The sequence below is a fragment of the Colobus angolensis genome, unplaced genomic scaffold (assembly GCF_000951035.1).
Source record: "Colobus angolensis palliatus isolate OR3802 unplaced genomic scaffold, Cang.pa_1.0 Scaffold253, whole genome shotgun sequence".
In the NCBI taxonomy this organism is placed as follows: Eukaryota; Metazoa; Chordata; class Mammalia; order Primates; family Cercopithecidae; genus Colobus; species Colobus angolensis.
In genome coordinates, this window is record NW_012115744.1 from 3,854,456 (window position 1) to 3,878,966 (window position 24,511).

The 24,511-nt window shown below is 47.0% G+C and overlaps 1 protein-coding gene across 1 annotated transcript in view; it reads right to left on the reverse strand.

Annotated features, from left to right (window-relative positions):
• PKD1L1 (polycystic kidney disease 1 like 1) overlaps nucleotides 1-24,511 on the reverse strand; it is a 182,873-nt gene that overhangs the window by 21,311 nt on the left and 137,051 nt on the right. Inside the window, 10 exon segments of the mRNA XM_011946807.1 lie at nucleotides 303-473; nucleotides 4,271-4,432; nucleotides 7,647-7,874; nucleotides 9,902-10,036; nucleotides 15,237-15,377; nucleotides 16,449-16,553; nucleotides 18,787-19,021; nucleotides 20,090-20,262; nucleotides 20,903-20,986; nucleotides 22,321-22,444. Coding sequence (XP_011802197.1) covers nucleotides 303-473; nucleotides 4,271-4,432; nucleotides 7,647-7,874; nucleotides 9,902-10,036; nucleotides 15,237-15,377; nucleotides 16,449-16,553; nucleotides 18,787-19,021; nucleotides 20,090-20,262; nucleotides 20,903-20,986; nucleotides 22,321-22,444 — 1,558 coding nt within the window.

The following is a 24,511-nucleotide window of genomic DNA, read 5'->3' on the forward strand; positions in this document are numbered from 1 at the left end:
GCCAGGATGGTCTCGATCTCCTGACCTCGTGATCCGCCCGTCTCGGCCTCCCAAAGTGCTGGGATTACAGGCTTAAGCCACCGCGCCCGGCCTTATGCTACCATTTTAAACTGGAAGTCACATTATGCACTTTATTAAGTGGTTCTTTAGTTTTGGCCAGAGCATATCTTATCAGCAGTATGACCCCTAGAGAATATTTATGCAAACGACCTTATAATTTGGAAAAACAACTATTCCAAAACTCCTTTAGAACTTAAATTGCTATAAAGAAAATTGACATAAATAGTTTTGCATGGTCTTACCTCAGTAGCTTGTTTACTAGAAATGTCCACCAAGGGACTCTCTTCTGCCCTTGCCTCCCCTGTGCTGTTGGATGTTTTTTCCAGAAGAGGGAGTTGTAGGCTGTCAGACAAACCATTAATCTTCATCAGAAGTTCATCTAACAGATTTGCAAATTCATCCAAGTAGTAATTCTGAAGGGAAGAAAGTTAGATTAGTAAATGCATTCAAGAATCTCATTATCCCTCTTCCTTCATTATGTGAAGCATTTAGGGGTACTATCTGTAGACAGTATTGGGCTATGTTAAGAAACATACTGACCCTGCCTGCAGTTAGAAGACCTGGGTGCTAGACATGCTCTTATGTCTCTATATCTCAGTGCTTCGATAATAATGTATATATACATATATGCATGTAAATGCTACAGTTAATAATGCCTACATAAAAAATTATTGAATGGATTTAAAGGCAATAATGCATAGTGCTACTATGGGAAAATGAGGTCATTCTTTCATCCCTTCAATTAATAAGTCTTTATTGAGCACTGTTAAAAAAAATAAGGTAATAATGAATGGGGAAGCACATGACAGAGAGTAAAGCCCTATCAAAATGTACAATACTGTGATTTTTTTTTTTTTGAGACAGAGTCTCACTCTGTCACCCAGGCTGGAATGCAGTGGCACAATCTCAGCTCACTGCAAACTCTGCCACCCGGGTTCACGCCATTCTCCTGCCTCAGCCTCCTGAGCAGCTGGGACTACAGGCGCCTGGCAACACACCCAGCTAATTTTTTTTTTTTGTATTTTTAGTAGAGACAGGGTTTCACCGTGTTACCCAGGATGGTCTTGATCTCTTGACCTCATGATCCACCCATCTTGGCCTCCCAAAATGCTGGGATTACAGGTGTGAGCCACCGTGCCCGGCCAGTACCATGATTATTTATGACTGCCTTCAGAACCTCACTGGATGATGCTTAAATATCAGCCGATATGGTTTGGCTGTGTCCCCATTCAAATCTCAACTTGAATTGTATCTCCCAGAATTCCTATGTGTTATGGGAGGGACCTAGGGGGAGGTAATTGAATCATAGGGGCTGGTCTTTCCCGTGCTATTCTTGTGATAGTGAATAAGTCTCACGAGATCTGATGGTTTATCAGGTGTTTCTGCTTTTTCATCTTTCTCATTTTTCTCTTGCCGCTGCCATGTAAGATGTGCCTTTCACCTCTCATCATGATTCTGAGTCCTCCCCAGCCATGTGGAACTGTAAGTCCAGTTAAACCTCTTTTTGGGAGCTGGGCGCTGTGGCTCATGCCTGTAATCCCAGTACTTTGGTGGTCTGAGATGGGCGGATCATGAGGTCAGGAGATCGAGACCATCCTGGCTAACACGGTGAAACTCCGTCTCTACTAAAAATACAAAAGAATTAGCTGGGTGTGGTGGCAGGCGCCTGTAGTCCCAGTTACTCGGGAGGTTGAGGTGGGAGAATGGCGTGAACCTTGGAGCTGGCAGTGAGCCAAGATCACGCCACTGCACTCCAGCTTGGGTGACAGAGCAAGACTCCATCTCAAAAAAAAAAAAAAGAAACAAAAAACCTCTTTTTGTCCCCAGTTTCGGGTATGTCTTTATCAGCAGCTTGAAAATGAACTAATACACTAATACAGTAAATTGGTACCAGTAGAGTGGGGTGTTGCTGAAAAGATACCCAAAAATGTGGAAGCGACTTTGGAACTTGATGACAGGCAGAGGTTGGAACAGTTTGGAGGGCTCAGAAGAAGACAGGAAAATGTGGGAAAGTTTGGAACCTCCTAGAGACTTGTTGAATGGCTTTGACAAAAATGCTGATAGTGATATGAGCAAAAAAGTCCAGGCTGAGGTGGTCTCAGATGGAGATGAGGAACTTGTTGGGAACTGGAGCAAAGGTGACTCTTGTTACGTTTTAGCAGAGACTGGTGGCATTTTGCCCCTTCCCTTGAGTTTTGTGGAACTTTGAACTTGAGAGAGATGATTTAGGGTATCTGGCAGAAGAAATTTCTAAGCAGCAAAGCATTCAAGAGGTGACTTGGGTGCTGTTAAAAGCATTCCATTTTAAAAGGGAAATGGAGCATAAAAGTTAAAAAAAATTTGCAGCCTGACAATGCAGTGAAAAAGAAAAACTCATTTTCTAGGGAGAAGTTCAAGCCAGCTGCGAAATCTGCATAAGTAGCAAGGAGCCTAATGTTAATCCCCAAGACCATGGGGAAAATGTCTCCAAGCCGTATCAGAAACCCTCACAGCAGCCCCTCCCATCACAGGCCTGGAAGCCAAGGAGGAAAAAGTGGTTTTGTGGGTTGGGCCCAGGTTTCCCGTGCTGTATGCAGCCTAGAGACTTGGTGCCCTGTGTCCCAGCTGCTCCAGCCATGGCTGAAAGGGGCCAATGCACAGCTTGGGCTGTGGCTTCAGAGGGTGGAAGCCCCAAGCCTTGGCAGCTTCCATGTGGTGTTGAGACTGTGGGTGCATAGAAGTCACGAATTGAGGTTTGGGAACCTCAGCCCAGATTTCAGAAGATGTATGGAAATGCCTGGATGCCCAGGCAAAAGTTTTCTGCAGGGGTGGGGCCCTCGTGGAGAACTGCTAGGGCAGTGTGGAAGGGACCTAGTGGAGCTGTGAGAAGAGAGCCACCATCCTCCAGACCCCAGAATGGTAGATCCTCTGACAGCTTGCACTGTGCACCTGGAAAAGCCACAGACACTCAATGCCAGCCCATGAAAGCAGCCGGGAGGGAGGCTGTACCCTGCAAAGCTACAGGGGCAGAGCTGCCCAATACCATGGGAACCCACCTCTTGCATCAGCATGACCTGCATGTGAGCCCTGGAATCAAAGGAGATCATTTTGGAGCTTTAAAATTTGATCGACCTGTTGGATTTTGGATTTGTATGGGGCCTGTAATCCCTTTGTTTTGGTCAATTTCTCCCATTTGGAACAGTCGTATTTACCCAATACCTGTACCCACACTGTGTCTAGGAAGTAACTAGCTTGTTTTGATTTTACAGGCTCATAGGCAGAAGGGACTTGCCTTGTTTCAGATGACACTTTGGACTGTATACCTTTGGGTTAATGCTAAAATGAGTTGACTTTGGGGGACTGTTGGGAAGGCATAATTGGTTTTGAAATGTGAGGACATGAGATTTGGAGGGGCCAGGGGCAGAATGATATTGTTTGGCTGTGTCCTGATTCAAATCTCAACTTGAATTGTAGCTCCCAGAATTCCCGCATGTTGTGGGAGGGACCTAGTGGGAGGTAATTGAATCATAGGGGCTGGTCTTTCTCATGCTATTCTCATGAGAGTGAATAAGTCTCAAGATCTGATGGTTTATAGTGGGTTTCCACTTTTGCTTCTTGATCATTTTTCTCCTGCTGCCGCCTTTCACCTCCCGCCATGAATCTGAGGCCTCCTGAGTCATGTGGAACTGTAAGTCCAATTAAACTTCTTTTCATTCCCAGTTTGGGGTATGTCTTTATCAGAAGTGTGAAAACGAACTAATACATCAGCCATGGAAGAAAGTGAGTATTCAGTGTGCAAACACCTGGTTTGATTTGTTTACATTCATGTCTGGGGTGACTGACTCAAACAATGCACCTAAGGCTCCATGTTTTAGATAGAAGTTTGGGTTTGATAGCAGGCACCAAAAGCAAATGACTAACTCAGGGGACAGAATACAGCATGTCTGTGTCCTGGGGAAGACCATAAACTCTGTCTTTCCAACTGTACAGGTCATTATAAGGCTATAGCGAGTTAATGCAGGAGAATGTGCTTGGTAATCTGTAGTGTTTTAGAATTGCAAGGGAAAATTCCATGAGCTGCACTATGATTGAGACTAATTCTGTGGCTTTGCAATGAGATTTGGCATGGAAACATACTCATGCTTTGATAACTGACAGCAAAGTTCTGCAATGAAACCATCACCTTGAGCGTGTGCTATCACGCTCAGTAATCCAAGATCCCACAGCTTACGTGATTCTCAACCATCTCAGCCTCTTCCAGCTTCGGTGTTTCCAGTCTCAGAAAGGTGAGGGCCTTTTCCCACATATAAGCAGTGACATCTTTAAGTCTCACAAGAGATTTACTTTGAAAATATTTTCTTTTTCGGGGTAAAGTCATGAGAAAACCTCTTAGCTAGGAAAAAGAAAAAAATAAAGACAAATTTCATGTTAGCAACCTAAATAAAGAGCCTCGTTAATGTGATAAACTATACAATGAAGGTTATATCTGATGATGCTGCTTTATGACCTTTTGGTAAAATAGTGACTTCTTGGTTAAAAAAAAAAGCAAAATCAGGAAAATACCTCTCCTGAATTGAACTAAATGGCAGTAAGATGATCTCAGCGATGGAAATTCATTGTATTATAAAGGTTGTTTTCAGAATCTAACTTTGAAGACTGAGATTATCAACGCATTGTGCAGGACTGTATGTAAAGTCTGTGTCTCCGTTTTGGTGTCCCCTGGTGAGCCATTCTGAGCTGTGGGTGCGCCTCAGGAGAGGGGCCTGTGCCTGTGCCTGTGCCTGGGAGACCTGTAAGGGTCTTGGGTTCAGCAACCTGTTGTGCCCTCAGCATGTGCTCCATAAGCCTCCAGGTGTTTTATTTCTTCACTGCAGACTGTAAGCTGTTAGCTCAAAAGCCCACTGGTACCAAACTCAAATTTTTACACATCCAATTATTTTAAAAATAACCCAAACAATTTTTTAGCCATGTAGAGCCTGTCAGCTTTACACACCCTGCAAAACCTCAGGGGACAGCAGTTACCCACTGATAATGTTATAAGGTCTCAAGCTGCCACTGGCCTCAGGAGCTTTCTGACCCAGAGCCTCCCCTCCATGCTGCCCAGCAGCATCCTCTAAGGGGTAAACTCCCTCTCTGCTGCCCCTCTCCCCTGAGATCTCCCTTGCTCTTCCTCCTTTATGGATTGTTCTTGGCCCCTACACTGTAAACCTGTGGACAGTTTCATAGCATGAGGGAGTTCCCCCACATGGAAACACTTCAAAACATTACCTAAATAAAGCTTATGTGTGTTATCATCTCTTGTGGTCATATGTGTGTTCTTGATTGGTCCCCAAATCCCTCGAACCCCTCATAAAGTTTCAGAATTCTGCAAAGATGCTCAGGAGCCTGAAAGGGTAGGCCACTAGTGCGTAAGTCTGAGGCCTCCCGGCTTTACCAGCAAAACAGCCACGGGGGATAGCAAGGCCTGACTCTTGCACCCAGAGACCTCAATGCAATATTGCTTGCCTGTCTCAGAAGATAGCATCCAGGTGCCTAAGCATGATATTCAAGGCCCTTCATTCCTGACTTTAACCATCCTTTTCAGCACAATGTCCACTTGACTCAGAACTCCAGCATGGCCCTCCCTGCATGCCCCCTGTCTAAAATGCTGCTCTCAGCAGTTGTCACCATGAGTGGAACTCCTTATCAAGGCTCCCTCTCCTGCTGTGTGAAGATTTCCTGGTCTCCTTAAGAAGAATAAATGAGTCTCTGATCTAAGTTTCTTGCTATTTGAGGACACTTCTAGTTAGGCTTTAAAATTGCCTATAATTGTGTAGGATCTGTATGCTGAGAACTATAAATCAGTGATGAAAAAAAATCAAAGACTACCTAAATAAATGGAGAGAAATACAGAATTCTAGGATTGAAAAAACTTAATATTATTAGGATGACAATTCCCCCAAATTTGATTTATACTTCCATAGCAAGTTCAATCAAAACACCAACATGATTTTTAAAAAAGATATTAACAAGATGATTCTAAAACTTACATTGAAAGGCAGAAGAGCTAGAATAGCTACAACCAAAACAGAATAAAGCTGGAGGACTCATCCATGCTACTTTAAGATTTGCCACAGAGTGATCAAGACCTCGTGGGATTGGTTAAAGGAAAGATCAATAGAGTAGAAAAGAGAACCCAGATATAGATACACACAGTCGATTGCTTTTTGACAAAAAAGCACCTGGAGGCTTATAGAGCACATGTTGAGGGCACAACAGGTTGCTGAACCCAAGATCCTTTCTGGTTTCCCAGGCACAGGCACAGGCCTCTCTCCTGAGGCTCACCCACAGCTCAGAATGGCTCACCAGGGGACACCGAAACGGAGACACAGACTTTACATACAGTCCTGCACATTGCGTTGATAATCTCAGTCTTCAAAGTTAGATTCTGAAATTCAATGGAGTAAACATTCTTTAAAAAAATTGTGCTGGAATAATTGGATATTCATTTATAAAAAACAGGAACTCTGTTTCATACCTCACATCTTACATTAAAATTAGCTCAAAACACATGATTAACCCAAATGTAAAACATAAAACTATAAAAATTCTAGAAGAATGGCCGGGTGCGGTGGGTCAGTCTGTAATCCCAGCACTTTGGGAGGCCAAGGCTGGAGGATCACGAGGTCAGGAGTTCGAGACCAGCCTGACCAACATGGCGAAACCCTGTCTCTACTAAAAATACAAAACTAGTTGTGCGTGGTGGCACACGCCTGTAATCCCAGCTACTCAGGAGGCTGAGGTAGGAGAATCACTTGAACCTGGGAGGCAGAGGTTGCAGTGATCTGAGATCACGCCACTGCACTCCAACCTGGCAACAGAGCGAGACTCTACGATGTGTCAGAAACTACTACTCTAAAAGGCAGGCACACCAATATGCCTGCTAGGAATGTGGCTAGAGTTCTAAAGGAGACAAAAACCAATAGCACAGGACAATGGGTGCAGTAAGGAGGCATGCTCAGAGCCTTCAGGGCTCCAGGGGAGGATCGGTGCTGGGAGAGCTTCTAGAGGAAACACCACACTGACCCTGTGTGGAAGAAGAATCCCTTCTTCCGTTGAAGGAGTTTAAGCCGTGTATGACATGACTAGATTTGCCAGTGGCAGATCACTAGGAGGGCGTGAAACAGGGAGCCATTCCTCCTTTGGCACCTAGCCTGGAGAACACGTCCAGTGCAGGGTGGCTGATGGGAGTGCAACTCTGATAAGATGGAAAGACTGAGAAAAGGCAACAGATACCCCTGAGGCAGTGTGAGATTGCAGATGAAGTTCAAAGCAAGAAATGATGTGATTCAGTGCAGGGTGAGGGGGGGCCAGGGAAGCTTCCCGGAGGAGGTGGCACCCTGGGGTGGCTGCTGTCATGCTGGACTGTTCTAGAGTAAGGGAGAGTCAAACCAACTGTATTTGACTGACCTTATCTCCCAGGGCAGGTAAGCTGGGCGGCAGGGATTCATTACTATGAGATCTGGCCTGTGTTGCCTGGCCCTATCCACGTGGACCAGAGTTTCACTCCAACAGCAAATGAAACTTTTACAAACCATGACTTGAAAGTTGGGGACGTGTTTACTTACCATTCCAAAACACAATGTGGCAGAGACTGTTAAAAGGATCCCAAAGTAACAAGCCATGACCCGCTGGTCAGACTTGGAAAGGCCAAGGAGGGAGTCTTTTTGGCTTCTGGGAAAATGAAATAGCAGCCCGGGGAAGGCGTCTGTGAAGGTACCAGGTGGTAGAGCCCACATAGTGAGCAGAAATCGGTGCAGGTGGGAGAGGGCAGCCAGCACCAGGGCCCCCGCCAGCTGCAGAAAGAAAAGCCAGAGAGCACTGACCTCGTCACCTCTTCTTAGGAGTGGAAGACTCAACTTCCAAATGTTAAAAATAGAGACAAACTTGGAGGGGCAGTTTTGGGAGTGTGGATCAATCACGTCATCCCTGGTTTTGAACCCAAAAGGCGGTGTCGCCATCTCACCCCTCTCCCAGGCCTCCCTCCTCCCACCCCACCAGCAGCCCCCCACACTGTGGCTGGTCTTCTTCCTCCCTTTCAAGGGCTCTTCTTGCCAGTGCCACTCTCCTTTCCTTAGCTGCCTCGTTTGCCTGTGGTGACAAGCGGCCTGCTCCCCTGGCCTTTGGGCCCCTTCGGAGGCCATGGTTGTCACGAGGAGGCAGCTTCCTCATCATCTTTATGTCCCCTGCACCTGGCCAGAGTTTAGTAAAATAAACCCCTTAGGAAGCATCAGGAGGGCTTTCTGATTTTGATGTAAATTTGGTTCAGGTTAAGTTTCATAGTCCTGGTTGTTCTAACAGACTGGGAACTTGGCCTGGGATCTAAGGGGTTGTATCATTGGCCTTGTTCATGCTTCTCACTCCATCTGCTCCAACCAGCTCTGGTGCTGACAAGTATTTTCTCAGCCTGGATGTCAGACCATCAGGCGGTTGTCCCATAGGTCCACACGGGGCTGTGTGTGTAGACTGTGGACGGGCCTGCAGAGAGGCCCTACCCAGCTGCAGCTATAGTCACAAGCTGCGTTCTGTGTGGGTCCTTGCTGGATTCATGTGTAACCCTGGACGGGTACCCAAAGACTTCCCTATGAATGCACTGGGACTCATTTTAGTATTACTTACTCCACAAGTGAAATCAGACATCAGTGGAACTCAGAAGAAAGACAGTACAATCTATGAGTCTACAACTGGACAAATTGAGCTGTGTGGTCTCCCGGTCTCCTCTTGATGCCTATGCATCTATACTTGCTGCAGTTAGAATTCTGCTACTTAATTTGGACATAAATTATTTATATTCTGGGCTTTTTTTTCATTACATAAAAGCATTTTTGCATGTTGGTAAATGGTCTCAATAATGACTAGTTTAATCGCTCTGTAAATTCTACACGCATATAATCTCAAAGGCCAGTAATAACCTTCAGGGAAAACATTGTTAATGCTTTTTCTGGAGGCAGAGGTTGGGCAACTGGCTGGTGCTCACAACAGTGAGTTAGGGCATGGGACAGCCGGGTTCGAATGCCACTCTCTCTGACTCTCAGGTTTGTTCTCTCTGCCCTGGTTTGCTGAGCGTGTTCCTCCACTGCAAGGCGAATAAGGTTTGGGGAACCCCTTCCCTGGAGCAGGAGACCTGTGCTTGGTGTCCTGTGTGGCCTGGATGCTGACAGCCAGAGCCTCCTAACTCAGGGCACTTGGCCAAGACTCTCCCTTGGTCCTGACTGCAATCCTGTGCTGTACTAGGGCCTGTCAGGTTGGAGCAAGCTCTTTCCCTGCTGGGACCAGATCGGAATCAACAGCACTCCAGGAACTTCATCAGGGCTCCAAGCCGTACTCCAGACCTGTTGATTTGGGGCTTCACCGTCCAGACCAGACTTCAGGGCCAGCCCTGGATGAAGACTTGGCTGTGCCCTGGGGTTTGAGCCAGGCAAACCTGAGAACCTTCTAAGAAGAACCGTGCCTGCCCATAGATATCTTGGTTATGATAGTTAAATGAAGTAATCTAGGAAAGGCCCAAAGTGCCATTCCTGGCACTTAGAGAAAGCTCAGTAGGTGTTAATAACTACTTATATTAGTAATAATGACATGCTGTTGTAAGGTATAGTACAGAGCAAGTGTTTCATAAGTCACGATCATTGTTGTCATGACCGTAACTTACTATATAACTATTGATATCAGTTATCTAAAACCGCACCGTAAGGGGTTAGAAGACTGGAATTCTAGACAGTGTTTACCTTGAGAGCAGTTTGTTTTTCCCTTGAGAAAGGCTGACAAGAGTACATAGATCAATGGTTCACAAGGGAAATCACATGATAAAGGGGAGAGTTCTTACCACTGCTACAGAGATGCTGGGGAGCGAGTGGTGCGTCATGGAGGAGCAGGATGCCTTTGTGTTTCGAATGCCAGGAAGATAGACGCATTTTAATGTGAGGAGGAATAAGAGGATTCCCTGGAGCCATCGAGCCCTCTAAGACAGAAGAACAGAGCAGTCAGTGTGTCATGCCAGTCACTGAAAGGTGCAGACATATTCACAGCTGTCAGCCGTGCATAAAGAGTTCATTGGATTTGATGATGTTATATAGACCCATGAGTCTCTGAGGAACATCAAGTGCAGATGCCTGCAGAGGAGAATGAGTTGGAACTAGGGCTAAATACAAATCATAACGCATTTTGAGAAGACCTGCTCTGAATTCTGGCCTGGCCATTTCTTTGAACACCAGGATGGAGCAGGTCTAGCAGGCACACACAGATGGGACTCTGTCCACCCCACATCTTTTCTCTCTGTCTGCGCCGCAGTCTACTGGGCTGTAAGAAAATCATTACCACGGAGGGTGCTCAAAGAAGTATTTAGTGCATGCTTATTTCCTTCCCCCGCCCAGTTACATGTACAGAATAGGGCACCAACACTTTCCAAGTAGGTTTTTAAAAATGTAATCCTCGCAAATACGGGAGGTACTCCCCTTTTACAGCTCTAGAGTCTATGGCTCAGATAAACAGTGTGAACAGACAAACACGGTACAACTGGAGGCACGGCAGACCCAGGGGCAGACAGCCTCCTGGACTCGTCCACATTCACAAGGCCTCTAGGAAGGCTCTTCCCTTCTCCCCTCCCTACCAGGGACTCACAGGGAAAGTACTTCTGTGTATGATCTCATATGCTCTCACCAAAATTGCAAGGTCAAGAGAAAAGAAATGACAGCTGGATGGTTTAAAATCTATATGGGCAATGAATCAAGGTTTTCTGTTTGTTTCACTTCCTCAGTAATTGGGACAAAGTCAACAATGACTTCTGACAACCAAAACCTAGAGAAGCTGTGAGTGGCCGTCACTGCTTGGGTTCCTTCAGAGCAGGGAGGGCCACACATAGGAGAATGGGGATGAATAGGGCTCTAGCCAGCACCAGCCAAAGAGAAATGCAATGCAAGCTATGGGTGGAATTTTCTAGTAGCCACGTTTGAAAAAGTACAATTAAACAGAGTAAATGTATTTTATAATATATTTTGTTTAAATGAGTTCATGTCAAATCATATAAAATAGCATCATGTCAATATGTAACCAATATAAAAATTATTGAGATATCTTACATTTTTAATTTTTTTCTTTTTTTTTTGAGGTGGAGTCTCGCTCTGTCACCTAGACTGGAGTGCGAGTGCAGTGGCGGGTCTCGGCTCACTGCAACCTCCCGCCTCCTGGTGAGTTCAAGCAATTCTGTCTCAGCCCACTGAGTAGCTGGGACTACAGGCATATGCCACCACAGCGGCTAATTTTTTTTGTATTTTAATAGAGACGAGATTTCACAATGTTGCCCAGGCTGGGTTTTTTTTGTTTGTTTGTTTTTTGAGACAGAGTCTCGTTCTGTCACCCAGGCTGGAGTGCAGTGACGTGATCTTCGTTCACTGTAAGCTCCGCCTCCTGGGTTCACGCCATTCTCCTGCCTCAGCCTCCTGAGTAGCTGGGACTACAGGCACCCACCACCATGCCTGGCTAATTTTTTGTATTTTTAATAGAGATGGGGTCTCACTGTGTTAGCCAGGATGGTCTTGATCTCCTGACCTCGTGATCCGCCTGCCTCGGCCTCCAAAAGTGCTGGGATTACAGGCATAAGCCTGGGTGCTCGGCCTGCCCAGGCTGGTCTTGAACTCCTGAGCTCAGGCAATCTGCCCGCCTTGGCCTTCCGAAATGCTAGGATTATAGGCGTGAGCCACTGCACCCAGCACATTTTTAATTTTTGTACTAAGTTTATGAAGTCCAGTGAGTATTTTACACCCACAGCACATCTCAGTTTGGACTATCCCCATTTCGAGTTCTCAATAGCCATCTGTGGCTAGTGCTGACTATTGGACAACACAGCTCTAAACTTGTGGACAGAGTGAAAGGGCCCCTTTCTTGCCAGCATCTGACTGACGGATGCCATAAAGCCTTCTGAGTAATTCACCATTATTAGGACTTTCATTTATGGAACATCTGCTAGGTGCCAAGCTGTTCCAAGGATATGTTTGGATATGCACGTACAAATACACAGACACACAGACACACACACACACATTCAAATCCTGGCAAAACCCCCAAGGTGTGTATCATAGTTCTACCTTATTAAGACTTGAAGAAAGTTAAGAAACTTGCCCAATGGCACATGGTCAAAGCAGAGCTGGGAGTGAATTTTAGATGTGCTGACTCTAAAGCCTGTGCATTTTCATTTTCACATGCTCAAATCACAGCTCTTTAATTCTGGGTGTTAAATTCCATCACCAGAAAGTCATTTGTGCTTATCTTGAAGATGACTCGTTCTTCCAGCACCTGGGATGCAGCCTACATTGAAGTTACAGCTAAATTCCTCTAACTGTCTCTACAGAGAATAATTTGACGAACAGCACAAGAAGTGCCCACAGAAGTGGAATCAGGAGGGAAAGCCATAGTGTGGGCAGAGGCCAAGGTGCCAGAACAGAGATGGGTACACGAGGGCACCTCAGAGGACAAACATTGTCTACACTGCACATTTCCCAAAAGCTGGCCCTGAACACACAGCAACACAGCAATAGAGCTGAATGGTGTGAGATATAGGTTCCTGCCTTGAGCACTCCTGGGCCAGGACAGTGTGGACCACGTCCTTGGAGGGCCATTCCATTGCATTATAGTTCTGTGCTTAGGCATGCGGCTATCCAGGACCCCAAGACCAGAGGCCAATTCCAGTGCAGCTCCTATGTCAATGTAAGTGACCTTGTGCCAGTTGCTTAACCTTTCAGAGCCTCGGTCTAGATGGGTGGCATATTAGTGCCTGTTTCATTAGATGGTTGGATAGCTTTCATTAGATGGTTGGTGATTATATAGAATTTAGGCAGTGCCTGGCAGGAACAAACCTCAGTACATGTAGGCTCTTCTCAGAAGCTAATTGAGGAATTGGAAATTAGCACCTGCCCTAGACAGGATCCCCAGGGAAGAGGGATTCTCCCCAGGTAAGTTTTTCTGGCAGGGGCAGGGAACATAACGAGAAAGATAGGACATCGGGGGCGGGGGGGAAGGGATATAAGGATGAACTCACTTCCCAAGGCCAGGAATCAGGAGGAGGCTATTTACTCCAAGTCACCAGGTCAGTATGTAGACCAGATTCATGTTTGCCCTAATCATGCTTCTAGAAAACCTCCCCTGCCCACATCAGGTGAAAAGAACATCCTACAAAGTGTTTCACTCTGCCCCACCTTCCTGAGGCCCACACCTGCTGGCCAATCAGTGACTAATCAGATGCTCTTGTAAGCTGTGCACTGAGAGAGAGAAAGCCGGTCACCATCTGTGGGCCTTTAAGCACAGGCTAGGGAGTACCAGGCATGTCGGCATTGCAGCCTCCAGGGTCATGCAAGGCCACAGTTACGTGGGTAAGCCAGAACCCAAATAGTAGGAAGTGGGTTGACTAGCAGAGCTATACTGTAAAAGGTAGACCAGGAAGCCTGCTGTCTGTCCCAGAGAGAGATGCCAATAAATTAAGCAGTCAGTCCTCATCAGGCCCCAGTATTGGTACCAGGTGAGCAGTAGTGAACAAACTAGATACATTCTCTATTCTGCAGCTTCCAGCCTTGTGGGGGAAGACAGTAAACCAAATAATTGCTTAATGCAGATTTCATTAGATGCTGATAAGTGCCTGCAGAGCACGTCCCTAGTTGGCCTTGGCCAGCCCAGCTCTTTCCCTTTTCTTGCTTATAGTTCTCACAATAACTGTTGAATTTGCTGGGAATGCAACATCCGGAGATAAGGAGGAACTACGTGGAACAGCGTGGGCTCTAGTCATGTTCCTCTGAGAAGAGGATGCCCTCTAACACTTTAGCACAGCATGTTATGTTCCTCCAGCTTATGAAACTTCAGGGCAGGCGACTTTCCGGGCTCTCTGAACTGGTGCAAGTGGGACACTCATAGACAGGACTCTGTCGGAACACACACAGACGGGACTCTGTGCACCCTGGTCAGCTTTCCTGAGCTGGGGGCACCAGCTTACCATGCAGCCCAGGCTTCCGCTGTCCCTGCCAATCTGTGAGTGACAGTTGCTTTGCTTTGCTTGTGCGAGTGTTCTGTCTCATCAGACTCATGTATTCTTTTACTTCAGGAGAAAAGCCAAATCTTCGGCTTGGGCTCCTTTAGAACCTGTTTCTTTCCTCTAGCCTAGGGAGTTTCTCTTACTTGCAACAAAGTAAGAGTTTGCAAAGGAGGCAGGGACTAGGGCACTGGTGGAGGAAGCAGAAGTGTAGCGGAAATGAGCCTCATCCTGCCTGGTTCTCCTTACACAGAGGACAGGAGCCAATGGGTAAGAGGGAGGTTGTAGGGGAGATGGATGGACGTGGGGAGAAGAGGCCTGAAGCTGGAGGGGAACTGGCCCTTGTTCTCTAGGTTGCTATAGGACTCACCCAGCCCTGGGGGTGGCCCTGGGGCCCTGACCGCCATCTAGATGGGAAAAGGAGGGGGGTGGGTAGGGGAGGGGCTAGTTCTGAGGGCAGCAGGGTAAGGAAGCAGAATATGTTGGCTCATCTTCCACCATCACAGGACGGCAGTGTCCCGTGCTGTTGTGGGGGGATCCTGCCCCGTCTCATGGGCCCCCTCCCTGGGGCTCATCCACTCCCATCTGTGCTCGTTTGCCTGCCCCTCCCGGTAGGAGCTCCCATCCTGTGGGGAACCATTCCCTGCAGGAAGGGCCGCCTAGGGGAAGGAGGTGCAGGGACTTTGAAACCAGACTTCCCTCTGTTGAGGGACCTGATGCTTTCTGTAACCCTTGGTGTCTTCACTTGCAGAGTGGCTAATACTGCCTGCATTTATGACTGTCACCAGGATGAAGAGAGAAAATAGTGTGTCTGAACAAGTCAGCGCTAGCCTCCTTCCTCCACACTGCATCAACACCTGCTTCCTGTGCCCCTTAGGGTCCCCTGGAGGCACTGGGGAAATTCCAGGCTCTTGAGTTCTGCTCCACGCAGAATCCACACGTCCCGTGTTCAAAGCACGTCTCAAGTTCTCCAGGCCCTTCACTGACTGTCCTGGCCAGTCCCATCTGCCAGCTCAGAGCATCATCTCTCAATATGGAACAAATCTGTTATCTTGTAGGTACAAGATAGAGCTTGTGTGACCTCTGCCTTTTGGATGGCATCACAGTGCATGGCCTCTATCTGTATGGCCCTGAGCACACTATGTACCTGATTCCATGATGTCATAAGGGTGAGGTCCATAAATGCTTGGCAAAGTCCTCTGTGAAACTGGTCAGTGACATCTCCAGCAAGAGCAGCAAGGTGGCCGGAAACTGCATAGTAGGTGAGGCTCACTCCAACCACGGAGAGCTGCAACATCCAAGAGAAAGGCCCTCAGATGGCTCCTGAGGAAGGGCTTACCTGGCACCCCATGTGACACACATTGTAAGTTACCGTGATGCGTTGCTTAACGACAGGGATGCGACAGGCATCGCTGGGCGATTTTGTCCTTGGGGTAACATTATAAGGTGCACTTACACAAACACAGACAGTCCCACACACCTAGGCTATATGAGACAGCCTATTGTTCCCAGGCTACAAACCTGTGCAGCGTGTTCCTGTACTGAATGCTGTAGGCAATCATACACAATGGTAAGTACTGGTGTATCTAAATATATCTAAGCATAGAAAAGATACAGTAAAAATACAGTACGAAAGGTAAAAAATGGTCCACCTGTATCAGCACTTACCATGAATGGTACTTGCAGGACTAGAAATGGCTCTGGGTGAGGTAGTGAGTCATAAGTGAACATGAAGGCCTAGAGCATTGCTGTACCCTAATGTAGACTTTAAAATCACTGCACATATTAGGCTACACTAAATTTGTAAACACATTTTTGTTTCTTCAGAAATAAATTAACCTTAGCTTACTGTAACCCTTTTACTTAAAAAACTTCTAACTTTTTAACTTTTTACTTTATAATAACACAGCTTAAAACACAAACATAATGTACAGCTGTACAAAAAATATTTTCCTTATATCCTAATTCCAAAAACTTTCTTCTATGTTTAAAAGTTTTTTTAAAAATTTTTATTTTTAAACTTCTTTACCAAAAACTAAGATACAAACAGACATATGTAGCCTAGGCCTACACAGGGTCAGAATCAAGATGTCATTAGGTGACAGGAATTTCTTAGCACCATATGATCTTACGGGACCACCACCTCGGCTGAAATTCGTGTGGTACATGATGGTGACTGTAACAACACTAAATGATGCCTGATCTCAAATGCTGTTTTGAGATTAACACTACAGAGGGAGAAAACTGCAATAATGTTAGCAGTAGCTAGTGCATAATCAATTTCTTATTTAAATTATTTTTTCAAGATATAAGCAGTTTATTGTTATTTTTCAAAAGAAAATGACACAAGAGAGGCTACCTCCAGCCAGTTCCTTGGTTTTCGCCAGTAGCTGAAGACACCCTTGTCCATCATACGGTAGAGTTGAACACAGAGGTGGATCAGGCTGAGCACCAGGAAGACCAGCTGGTGGAGAGAATGTAAACAAACAAGATCAACACGAATGCTGATCAATTGTTTTTTGAAGGTCTAAACATGTGAGCGGCTCCCCTGCCGATCACCTTTGAGTAGCCAGGATGCAAGCCCATTTCCTGTTCTGCAGAAGTTTAATCCTAAACTTGCTCTTTGGTAGGCACTTAGGGTGGTTTGGTGCCTCTCCACAAGTCAAGTACTCACAGAAACTCCATGCCAGGGGTTAGAACCCGAGATGGTCTCTGCACTCAGGGAAAGCATGAAATACGGGCATCTATAGCCACTAGGTCTCCCGACCACTGTGCCGATCCTCCAGGCCTTCCTTGGCACCACTCAAAAGAGTGAGTTTCTGTGTACACGTGAAATAGATAACATACGAACTATATATACATATATATTAGTTTTCTCAACCAAGTAAAGCCTTCCTTTAAAGCTCCCTTATAAGCACTTTCTTAAAGTTCTCTATGTGGTTCTCTGTCATTGGTGAGTTACCTGTTGATTCATGCCTTCAATTACTAACCCAAACTCAAATTTAGTTATGGATTTGCAAGTAACCAAAGCACATCAGCACGCCTTTATGCATCTTCTTTGTCCTCTGTTGGAGTTATGTGCCTTGTGTCCCATTGGCCTGCTGTAAGGAGCTACACACATAATCAGAGCAGGGTTCACTTTTGGGTGCTGCAAGGTGTTTAACAGCAGTGCTGTGCTGTTCTCTATTGGAGCCTGAAGCAAAGAAACTATCAGGAAAACTGATCCTGCCATTGTCTACAATTGCCATATTTTGTCCAATATGATGTTTTGATATGAATTCTGATGTTTATAAATATTGCACCAGATACTGTTTGCCGTGATTACCAAGTATTTGTGGTGCCCTTAAATTTGATGCCTAAGGTAAGTGCCTCATGCGTCTCCCCCAGGCAGACTCTGACCAGTGGCCCAGGCTCCCACCCTCCATTCTGCCCACTCCAGCACAAGCTAAGCTGTATGCAAATCACAGCCTTTACTGGGCCACTGAACAGTCCCTAGAGTCTAAAACCTCTTGGGACTCCCCTCTCTTCACTCCTAAGGCAAAGTAACCTTGACCTGAAGAGTCAGCAGGACTTAGTTCTTCATAGCAGAAAAGTCAGCTACAGGCAGAAAATCAGGAAAGTTCCCAAGGAATAACTCAGAGTGACTTCTGATGATGTGGATTGTTCAGTGAAGATATGTGGACATATTCCATCTCACCAAGACCCTGGGTACTACGGACTGAAGTTTTGTGTTCCCTTGAATTCACAGGTGGAAGCCGTAACTCCCAGTATGGATATATGTGGGGAAGGGGCCTATAAGGAAGTAATCAAGGTTAACTGGGGCCCTGGTCCTATAGGATTAGTGTCCTTACACAAAGAGACCCTAGACAGCTCTCTCTTGCTCTCTTTCCCTGTGTACACCCACAAAGAAGAGGTTCTGTGAGCACACCGTGAGAAGGTGGCCATCTCCCAGGACTAGAGCCCTCGCCAGAACTTGACCAGGCTGGGATCTTGATCATGGAATTCCAGCCTCTGGGAGTGTGGGAAATAAATGTCTTTTTTTTTTTTTTTGAGATGGAGTCTTGCTCTGTCGCCCAGGCTGGAGTGCAGTGGTGCGATCTCAGCTCACTGCAACCTCTGCCTCCCGGGTTCAAGCAATTCTCCCGCCTCAGCCTCCCGAGTAGCTGGGATTATAGGCGCCCGCCACCATGCCCAGCTAATTTTCATATTTTTTTTTTTAGTAGAGATGGGTTTTCACCTATTGGCCAGGCTGGTCTTGAACTCTTGACCTTGTGATCTGCCTGCCTTGGCCTCCCAAAGTGCTGAGATTACAGGCGTAAACCACCACACCTGGCCATAAATGTCTCTTTTCAAAGCACCCAGTGTAGGCTATTCTGTTATAGCAGCCTGAGCTAAACTCCCGGGGGAATCTAAACATCAGGCCCAATTCCCCCGTGATGAATTTGGTACCTCAAGACAGCTCTATATTTGCCCTTGCCACATATGTGAGGATTGGTTTCCCCACTGGGGGTCTTCTTTGTCTCGTGCCCCAGCACTTAGTGTGATGCCTGCCACATGAAGTAGATGTGACAAAGAGTGTGACTGCAGGGGTGGGTGAATGGGTAGGGAACTAGTCCTGTCTGGTGGAGAAGCCCAGCCCAGGTGAAGCCCCATCTCCCTGTGCACCTCCAGGAGGCCCAAGAGGCAGGTCAGCTCACCTGGGGAAGCACGAGGTGGTACTGCAGGGCTGAGTCACTGCGGAAGATGCTGAATGACTCCACCAGGCATGAGGGGACGAGACTCCCCGTAGGGAGGATCTCCACGCTCAGGGACACGCTGGTGAAGAATTGGGTTGGAGGGTTATAGAGGGTGAAGTGCACAGACACAGCCCTGGTGCTGTGGTCAATCCACGTGCTGGCCCTGAGTCGAGACAGGGCTGTGTGGGCTTCGGGCCTGTAAAGCAGCACACACTGGGGTAAGGCAGGGCAGGGAGGAAGCACAGAAGTCCACTGAGGCTCCCAGCTACAGGTCCCATGCCGGGAACACCCCATGCAAGACTTTGCAAGGACACACAGTGCCTGGGGCTTCAAGGAGCAGGACAGATGGCCCTCTGTATCTAAGGGACCTCATGAATAGCCCTCTGTCCTCTCTCCTTGCCCCACCCTCTTCCCTGCAGCAGCTCAGGGGACCCTCAGGCAGGAGGGACTTGGAGAACGGAGGCCTCAATTTCCCACCCCACCCCATGTGAGGCAGAGATGCCCCGTGTCTCTCCACAGGGACTCTAGAATATTCATTTTTCTTTTTTTTCTAGAGACCCCATTGTTTAGAAAGACAAGCTGGGGGGAAGGCAGTTACTGAATACTAATTTGTATTTAGTAACAATTAAATCATTTCCTTTTTAAAGAGTATTACTCAAAGGCACACATTACTGTAACTGTCTAGAGCTCCCCGTTGGTCTAAGACCATCCGTGTTACCACTGGGTCAGCACAGCTCCAGCCCAGTGTGAGGCGCATGCTGCTCGGGGAGCCCTGGGCGGCTGTGGGCAACAGTGTGCCTGGCTGGATGGGGCAGGCAGCTTGACCTCAGACCTAGCTGCAACATGGGGTCGTGCTTGTTACACACTTGAACCTCCACCCCTCACCCTCAGGACGTGGGAAAAGTAGCACGGGGCCTACTCCACAGAGCTGGGTGAGGATTAAATGAGACAGTAAACACCCAGCTTGGCACAAGGTCAGCACGCAACAAATGCTCCTCATATTCCATGAGCTCCAGATGTTCTAGCAGTCACTTTTTGAAAGAACGTTTGCTCTGTGCTCTCCCACATGGAGGCCTGAGCCTGTGTAACACTTCTATCATTCACAACAATGACAAGTCTTGCTGGAGCCCCTGGCAGTGGTGAGCTGACCTCGCAGGCCTGTCAGGAGGCTGCACCTGCTGCAGATGCACTGCGTCCAGCAGGCACCTGAGCTGGAGTGGCAATGGCAGGCAGGATGAGCACCAGCCTTTTGGATCTCACTGACCTTGTTCTGCCTAGGCTGAGCACACAGTCTTTCCTTGCCCCATAGCCCCTGGGACCATTCAGGGTCACGTTTTGGTTCTCTGGGTCTATCAGGTAGGGGTTCTCAGGGCCTCCACCTTCGGGGCTACATGTAGGAATAGAGTCTTCAATGGGTGCTGAAAATGGCCTGGGAGGCTGCAGAACAAACCAGCAGTCAGAAGAAGACACAGATGCTATTCCCAAGGCCACCCTGCAATCCGGGGTCTCCAGGCCCGGCCGCCTGTGAACACCTGCTCTGTCCTGCAACATGGCGCCCCTCTCTCCTCATAGGATCATTCTGCAGCCTGTTTCGTGGTCTACAGACTCTAACTCAAGCTACAGGATCAAGATTCTACCCATGGAAGGTTGGCGTCTGAGGTGTGTATGGGTCTAAGGCTTAGAGCACTTGAAGACTTCCCCATCATGAGATGCCAGGTAAAATGCCCATCTCAGGGCACACCCTCCCCATTAGAAAAGGATATGTGAATATTCTATTTTTAGATTGTTTGATTAAAAATCCTAGTTTTGCCTAGAATGCCAGTCTCTAACGCCAAAGAGTGAATTGAATAAATCTGCAGCAGAACGCCAAGGAAGGAAGAGGCTTTGGGAAAGAGTTCATAAGGGTTAAGAAAGGAAGGGCGAGGCTCGCCCTCTCCCCAGCCCCGGCACTGACAATTCCAATTACCACCGAACTCTCCGAGAAGTTCAAATGATCTGCCAGGGTCCTGCCCCAATATTGCCTAGACTTCTCTAATTCAATTTATTTTTGGAAGCAAAAGGAAAAGGAACATCTTACCTTGCATACATGACTAGGAAAAACTTTTAGTTGCTTAATTACAGAACTGCCTATTAGATAGCATTTTCCTCCAAGAGCTCCAGGCTGAAAGGAGAAAAAAGATCATGAGGACTGGGTGTGCTGAGGACTTCAAACCTCCTCATCAAGCAGTGCTCAAAAGGCGTGGGGATGCTCTGGGTAACTCCACCTGCTACCACAGAGGTCAGAGTTTTACTTTCCTTCCAACACCATTTTAGGGATATCACCAACATTCTAAGAAGGCAGCAACAACCTCCCCAGGCTTGTCCTGGAAAAGGGTTAATATTCAAATGATGTCTGTAACTTGTGTCACACGAGAATGCTCTCTTTTATCTTTTTTGAAAGTTTCTCCAGCATCATCAACCCAAGAGACTATATAGAATACAACAAAATAAAATTATAAATAAACTGCTCAAGGAATATGGACAAATATATAAATATATTTCTCTCTCTTTTTTAAATTTAGAGACAGAGAAAAGCTCTGTCACCCAGGCTGGAGTGCAGTGGTGCAACCTCAGCTCACTGCAACCTCCACCCACCGGGTTCAAGCAATTCTCCTGCCTCAGCCTCCCAAGTAGCTAGGATTACAGGCACGTGCCACCATGCCCGGCTAATTTTTGTATTTTTAGGCTGGAGTGCAGTGGCATGATCTTGGTTCACTGCAACCTCCACCTCTCGGGTTGAAGCAATTATCTTGCTCAGCCTCGCAAGTAGCTGGGATTACAGGCACGCACCACCACACTCAGCTAACTTTTGTATTTTTAGTAGAGACAGGGTTTCACCATGTTGGCCAGGCTGGTCTCCAACTCCTGATCTCGTGATCCATCTGCCTCGGCCTCCCAAAGTGCTGGGATTACAGGTATGAGCCACCGTGCCCAGTATATTTCATTTTTAAACATGGGAAAGGGGTTGAAAATAAAAGATGAGCAAGGAATGGGATTATGCAAAATGCATATTAACTTTTCAGAACTTGGGATCAGCCTCACCTCTTTCTGGAAGCTTCCTTGCACTTCCTCTGTTTTGGTGTGGTTCTCGTGTTTCCTTGTCAGGGTATTTTGCACACGGAACTAGAATCTTCTATTTCCTGACCTCGTACCCCATCAGCCTGAGGGCTCCTGAGGCTCTGCCATAGCCCCTGTGTCTATCTCAGGCCTGGGAAGCACAGGAATCTGGAGAACCCCCGTGCAGCTCAGCAGGGTGTAATGGGATGGGGCCAACGGGTTCCGGCAGGAAAGGAACAGGATGCTCTGCTGGGACCCGCTGGAGAGCCACCGGCCTTACACCTGCATGCTCATTCAAGAACCTATGCAGTGCTGCGGTTCAGTATTAGTGACTGTTTCACCCACTGCAAGATGGCTTTTCTGAGATGATCTCCTATGAAGAGGAGATGGAAAGCTCACCTGAGCCCCCGGCACACGGGTTGCTGGGGAGCCTCCCGGGTACAGACTGTCCAGAAGTGTGGTCAGACTCCAGTCCCACCAGTCAGTGATGTTTCTCAGGCCACCAAAGGAGTTTCTGGCATTTCTTAATGCAAGAACAAAAATAAAAAGTTGTTTCTGCATCAACAAGAACATTTAAACGTGAGAACAAAAGCATATTTTCTTGCCAATTTTTCTCTCATTCAGATTTCAGGTACTCCGCAGGAATTAAACTAAAGCTGCCTGCAGCGTGAAGCATGAAACCCTGGAACTCACTTTGCTCCTTAGCAGCAGGAGATAAGAGAGAATGGTGGATGAAGCACTTGTTCATTTGCTCAGTCAGTCAGTCACTCAACAAACATTACTATGCAACTACTAGGTGTCAGGCACTCTTCTAGGCACTGGGAAACAGAAAATCAATTATCTGCCCTCCTATGGGGAAACAGGCAACAAATAAGATAAATAAGCAAACATATACTATGCCGTGACAAATATGAAGGAGGGAAAAAAAAAAGCAGGGAAGACAGGCAAGTGGTGGAGTGAGCAGATGTTCAAGCAGCCATGGAAGGCTTCAGTAGGTGGTGACGTCCAGCAAAGACCTGAAGGTGAGGGCGGAGCCCGTGGTCATCTGAGGGAAGGTATTCCAGGCAGAGGGGACGGTGAGGGCTTCCACAAGCCTAAAGGGTGGGAAGGTGTGGGGGCCACAGGGCTGGTGCAGAGGGAGCACCGGGGCTAGGGTAGACAAGGGAGGCTCTGGGACACCCAGACCAAGACCTAGTCCTCTCTCTGCGCTGACTGCCGACTGGGCGCAGCGTGTGACTGTGAGTGGCAGATGTGGAGGCATAGATGAAGTGCAGTGTCGGCACAAACACTAGTCTGTTTTCTTTCCGATTAATTTCTTTATTATGCTTACAAATATGCTTCATTTGTTTCCACCAAGGAACTGATTTAAAGGAGCATTGAAATAATGTCAAATGAACAAAATTTATCACTTTTAGTTTGCTCAGACACTGCCATAAAGCCACGTGCATAGGCCAAGGCTGCACACGGCAGCGGCAGGGTGTACATTTGGCTCTGAGCTACAGCCAGAGGCAAAAGGACAAAATCAAGTGTTACTAAGAGGAAGCAAAGTACCTCTCACCTAACTCTAAAAAACTTTCTCACACATGGCTTCCCATGAAGAGTCACTGAAGAATGGAAAGGATGGGGTGCTCATCAACATGCCCTCAGCAAACAGAAATGGCTCTGATGTGGCTGTTTCACCCTGGTTTCTCTCCACAAAAAGGGGAGACCAAGATAGTTCTCAGGAAAAGGAATGTTGTCCTAAGGTGAGAAGAAGTTAGAAAGAAGTACACGCAATTGAATGCCTGGTCCAGCACCAGATCCAGACTACTCCAAAGAATGAACACACCGTGAGTCATTCAGATGATGGCCATGGCTTTGGTAAACGAGGCCTGAGAGCAAAGTTGGGCTGTAGACAGCAGGCCTGGAGCCGACTCTCATTGTAAGAGCCAGTTTTGCACAACTCCTGCCAACTCCATGTTCACTGATGTCACACTGGTGGTGTAAAGACCATAGTGGTTCCGGGCACGGTGGCTCATGCCTGTAATCCCAGAACTTTGGGAGGCTGAGGCAGGCAGACCACCTGAGGTCAGGAGTTTGAGACCAGCCTAGCCAAAATGATGAGACTCTGTCTCTATTAAAAATACAAAAAATTAGCCGGGCGTGATGGTGCATGCCTGTAATCCCAGCTACTCAGGAAGCTGAGGCAGGAGAATCGCTGGAACCCAGGAGACGCAGGTTGCAGTGAGTCAAGATCATGCCACTGCACTCCAGCCTCAGGGACAGAGTGAGCCTTCATCAAAAAACAAACAAACAAACAAACAAACAAAATGAAACAAAACAAAAAAACCATGGTGGGAAGATTTACACCATGGAAATTGGCTGGCAAATGCTATAATTTTGCAGATAATTTAGAAAAAGTTTTCTTTAAACCTGATAGTCATGACAATAATTGGACAATATTAAAAAAATCAAAGACAAAAAAAGTCACCAGTATATAGAGTAATAAAGAGATGCAGTAGCCTCAACCAATAATCTATATATACTATAAATGTGTTCGAAAATTTCCATATGGCTGAGCATGGTGGCTCAGGCCTGTAATCCTAGCACT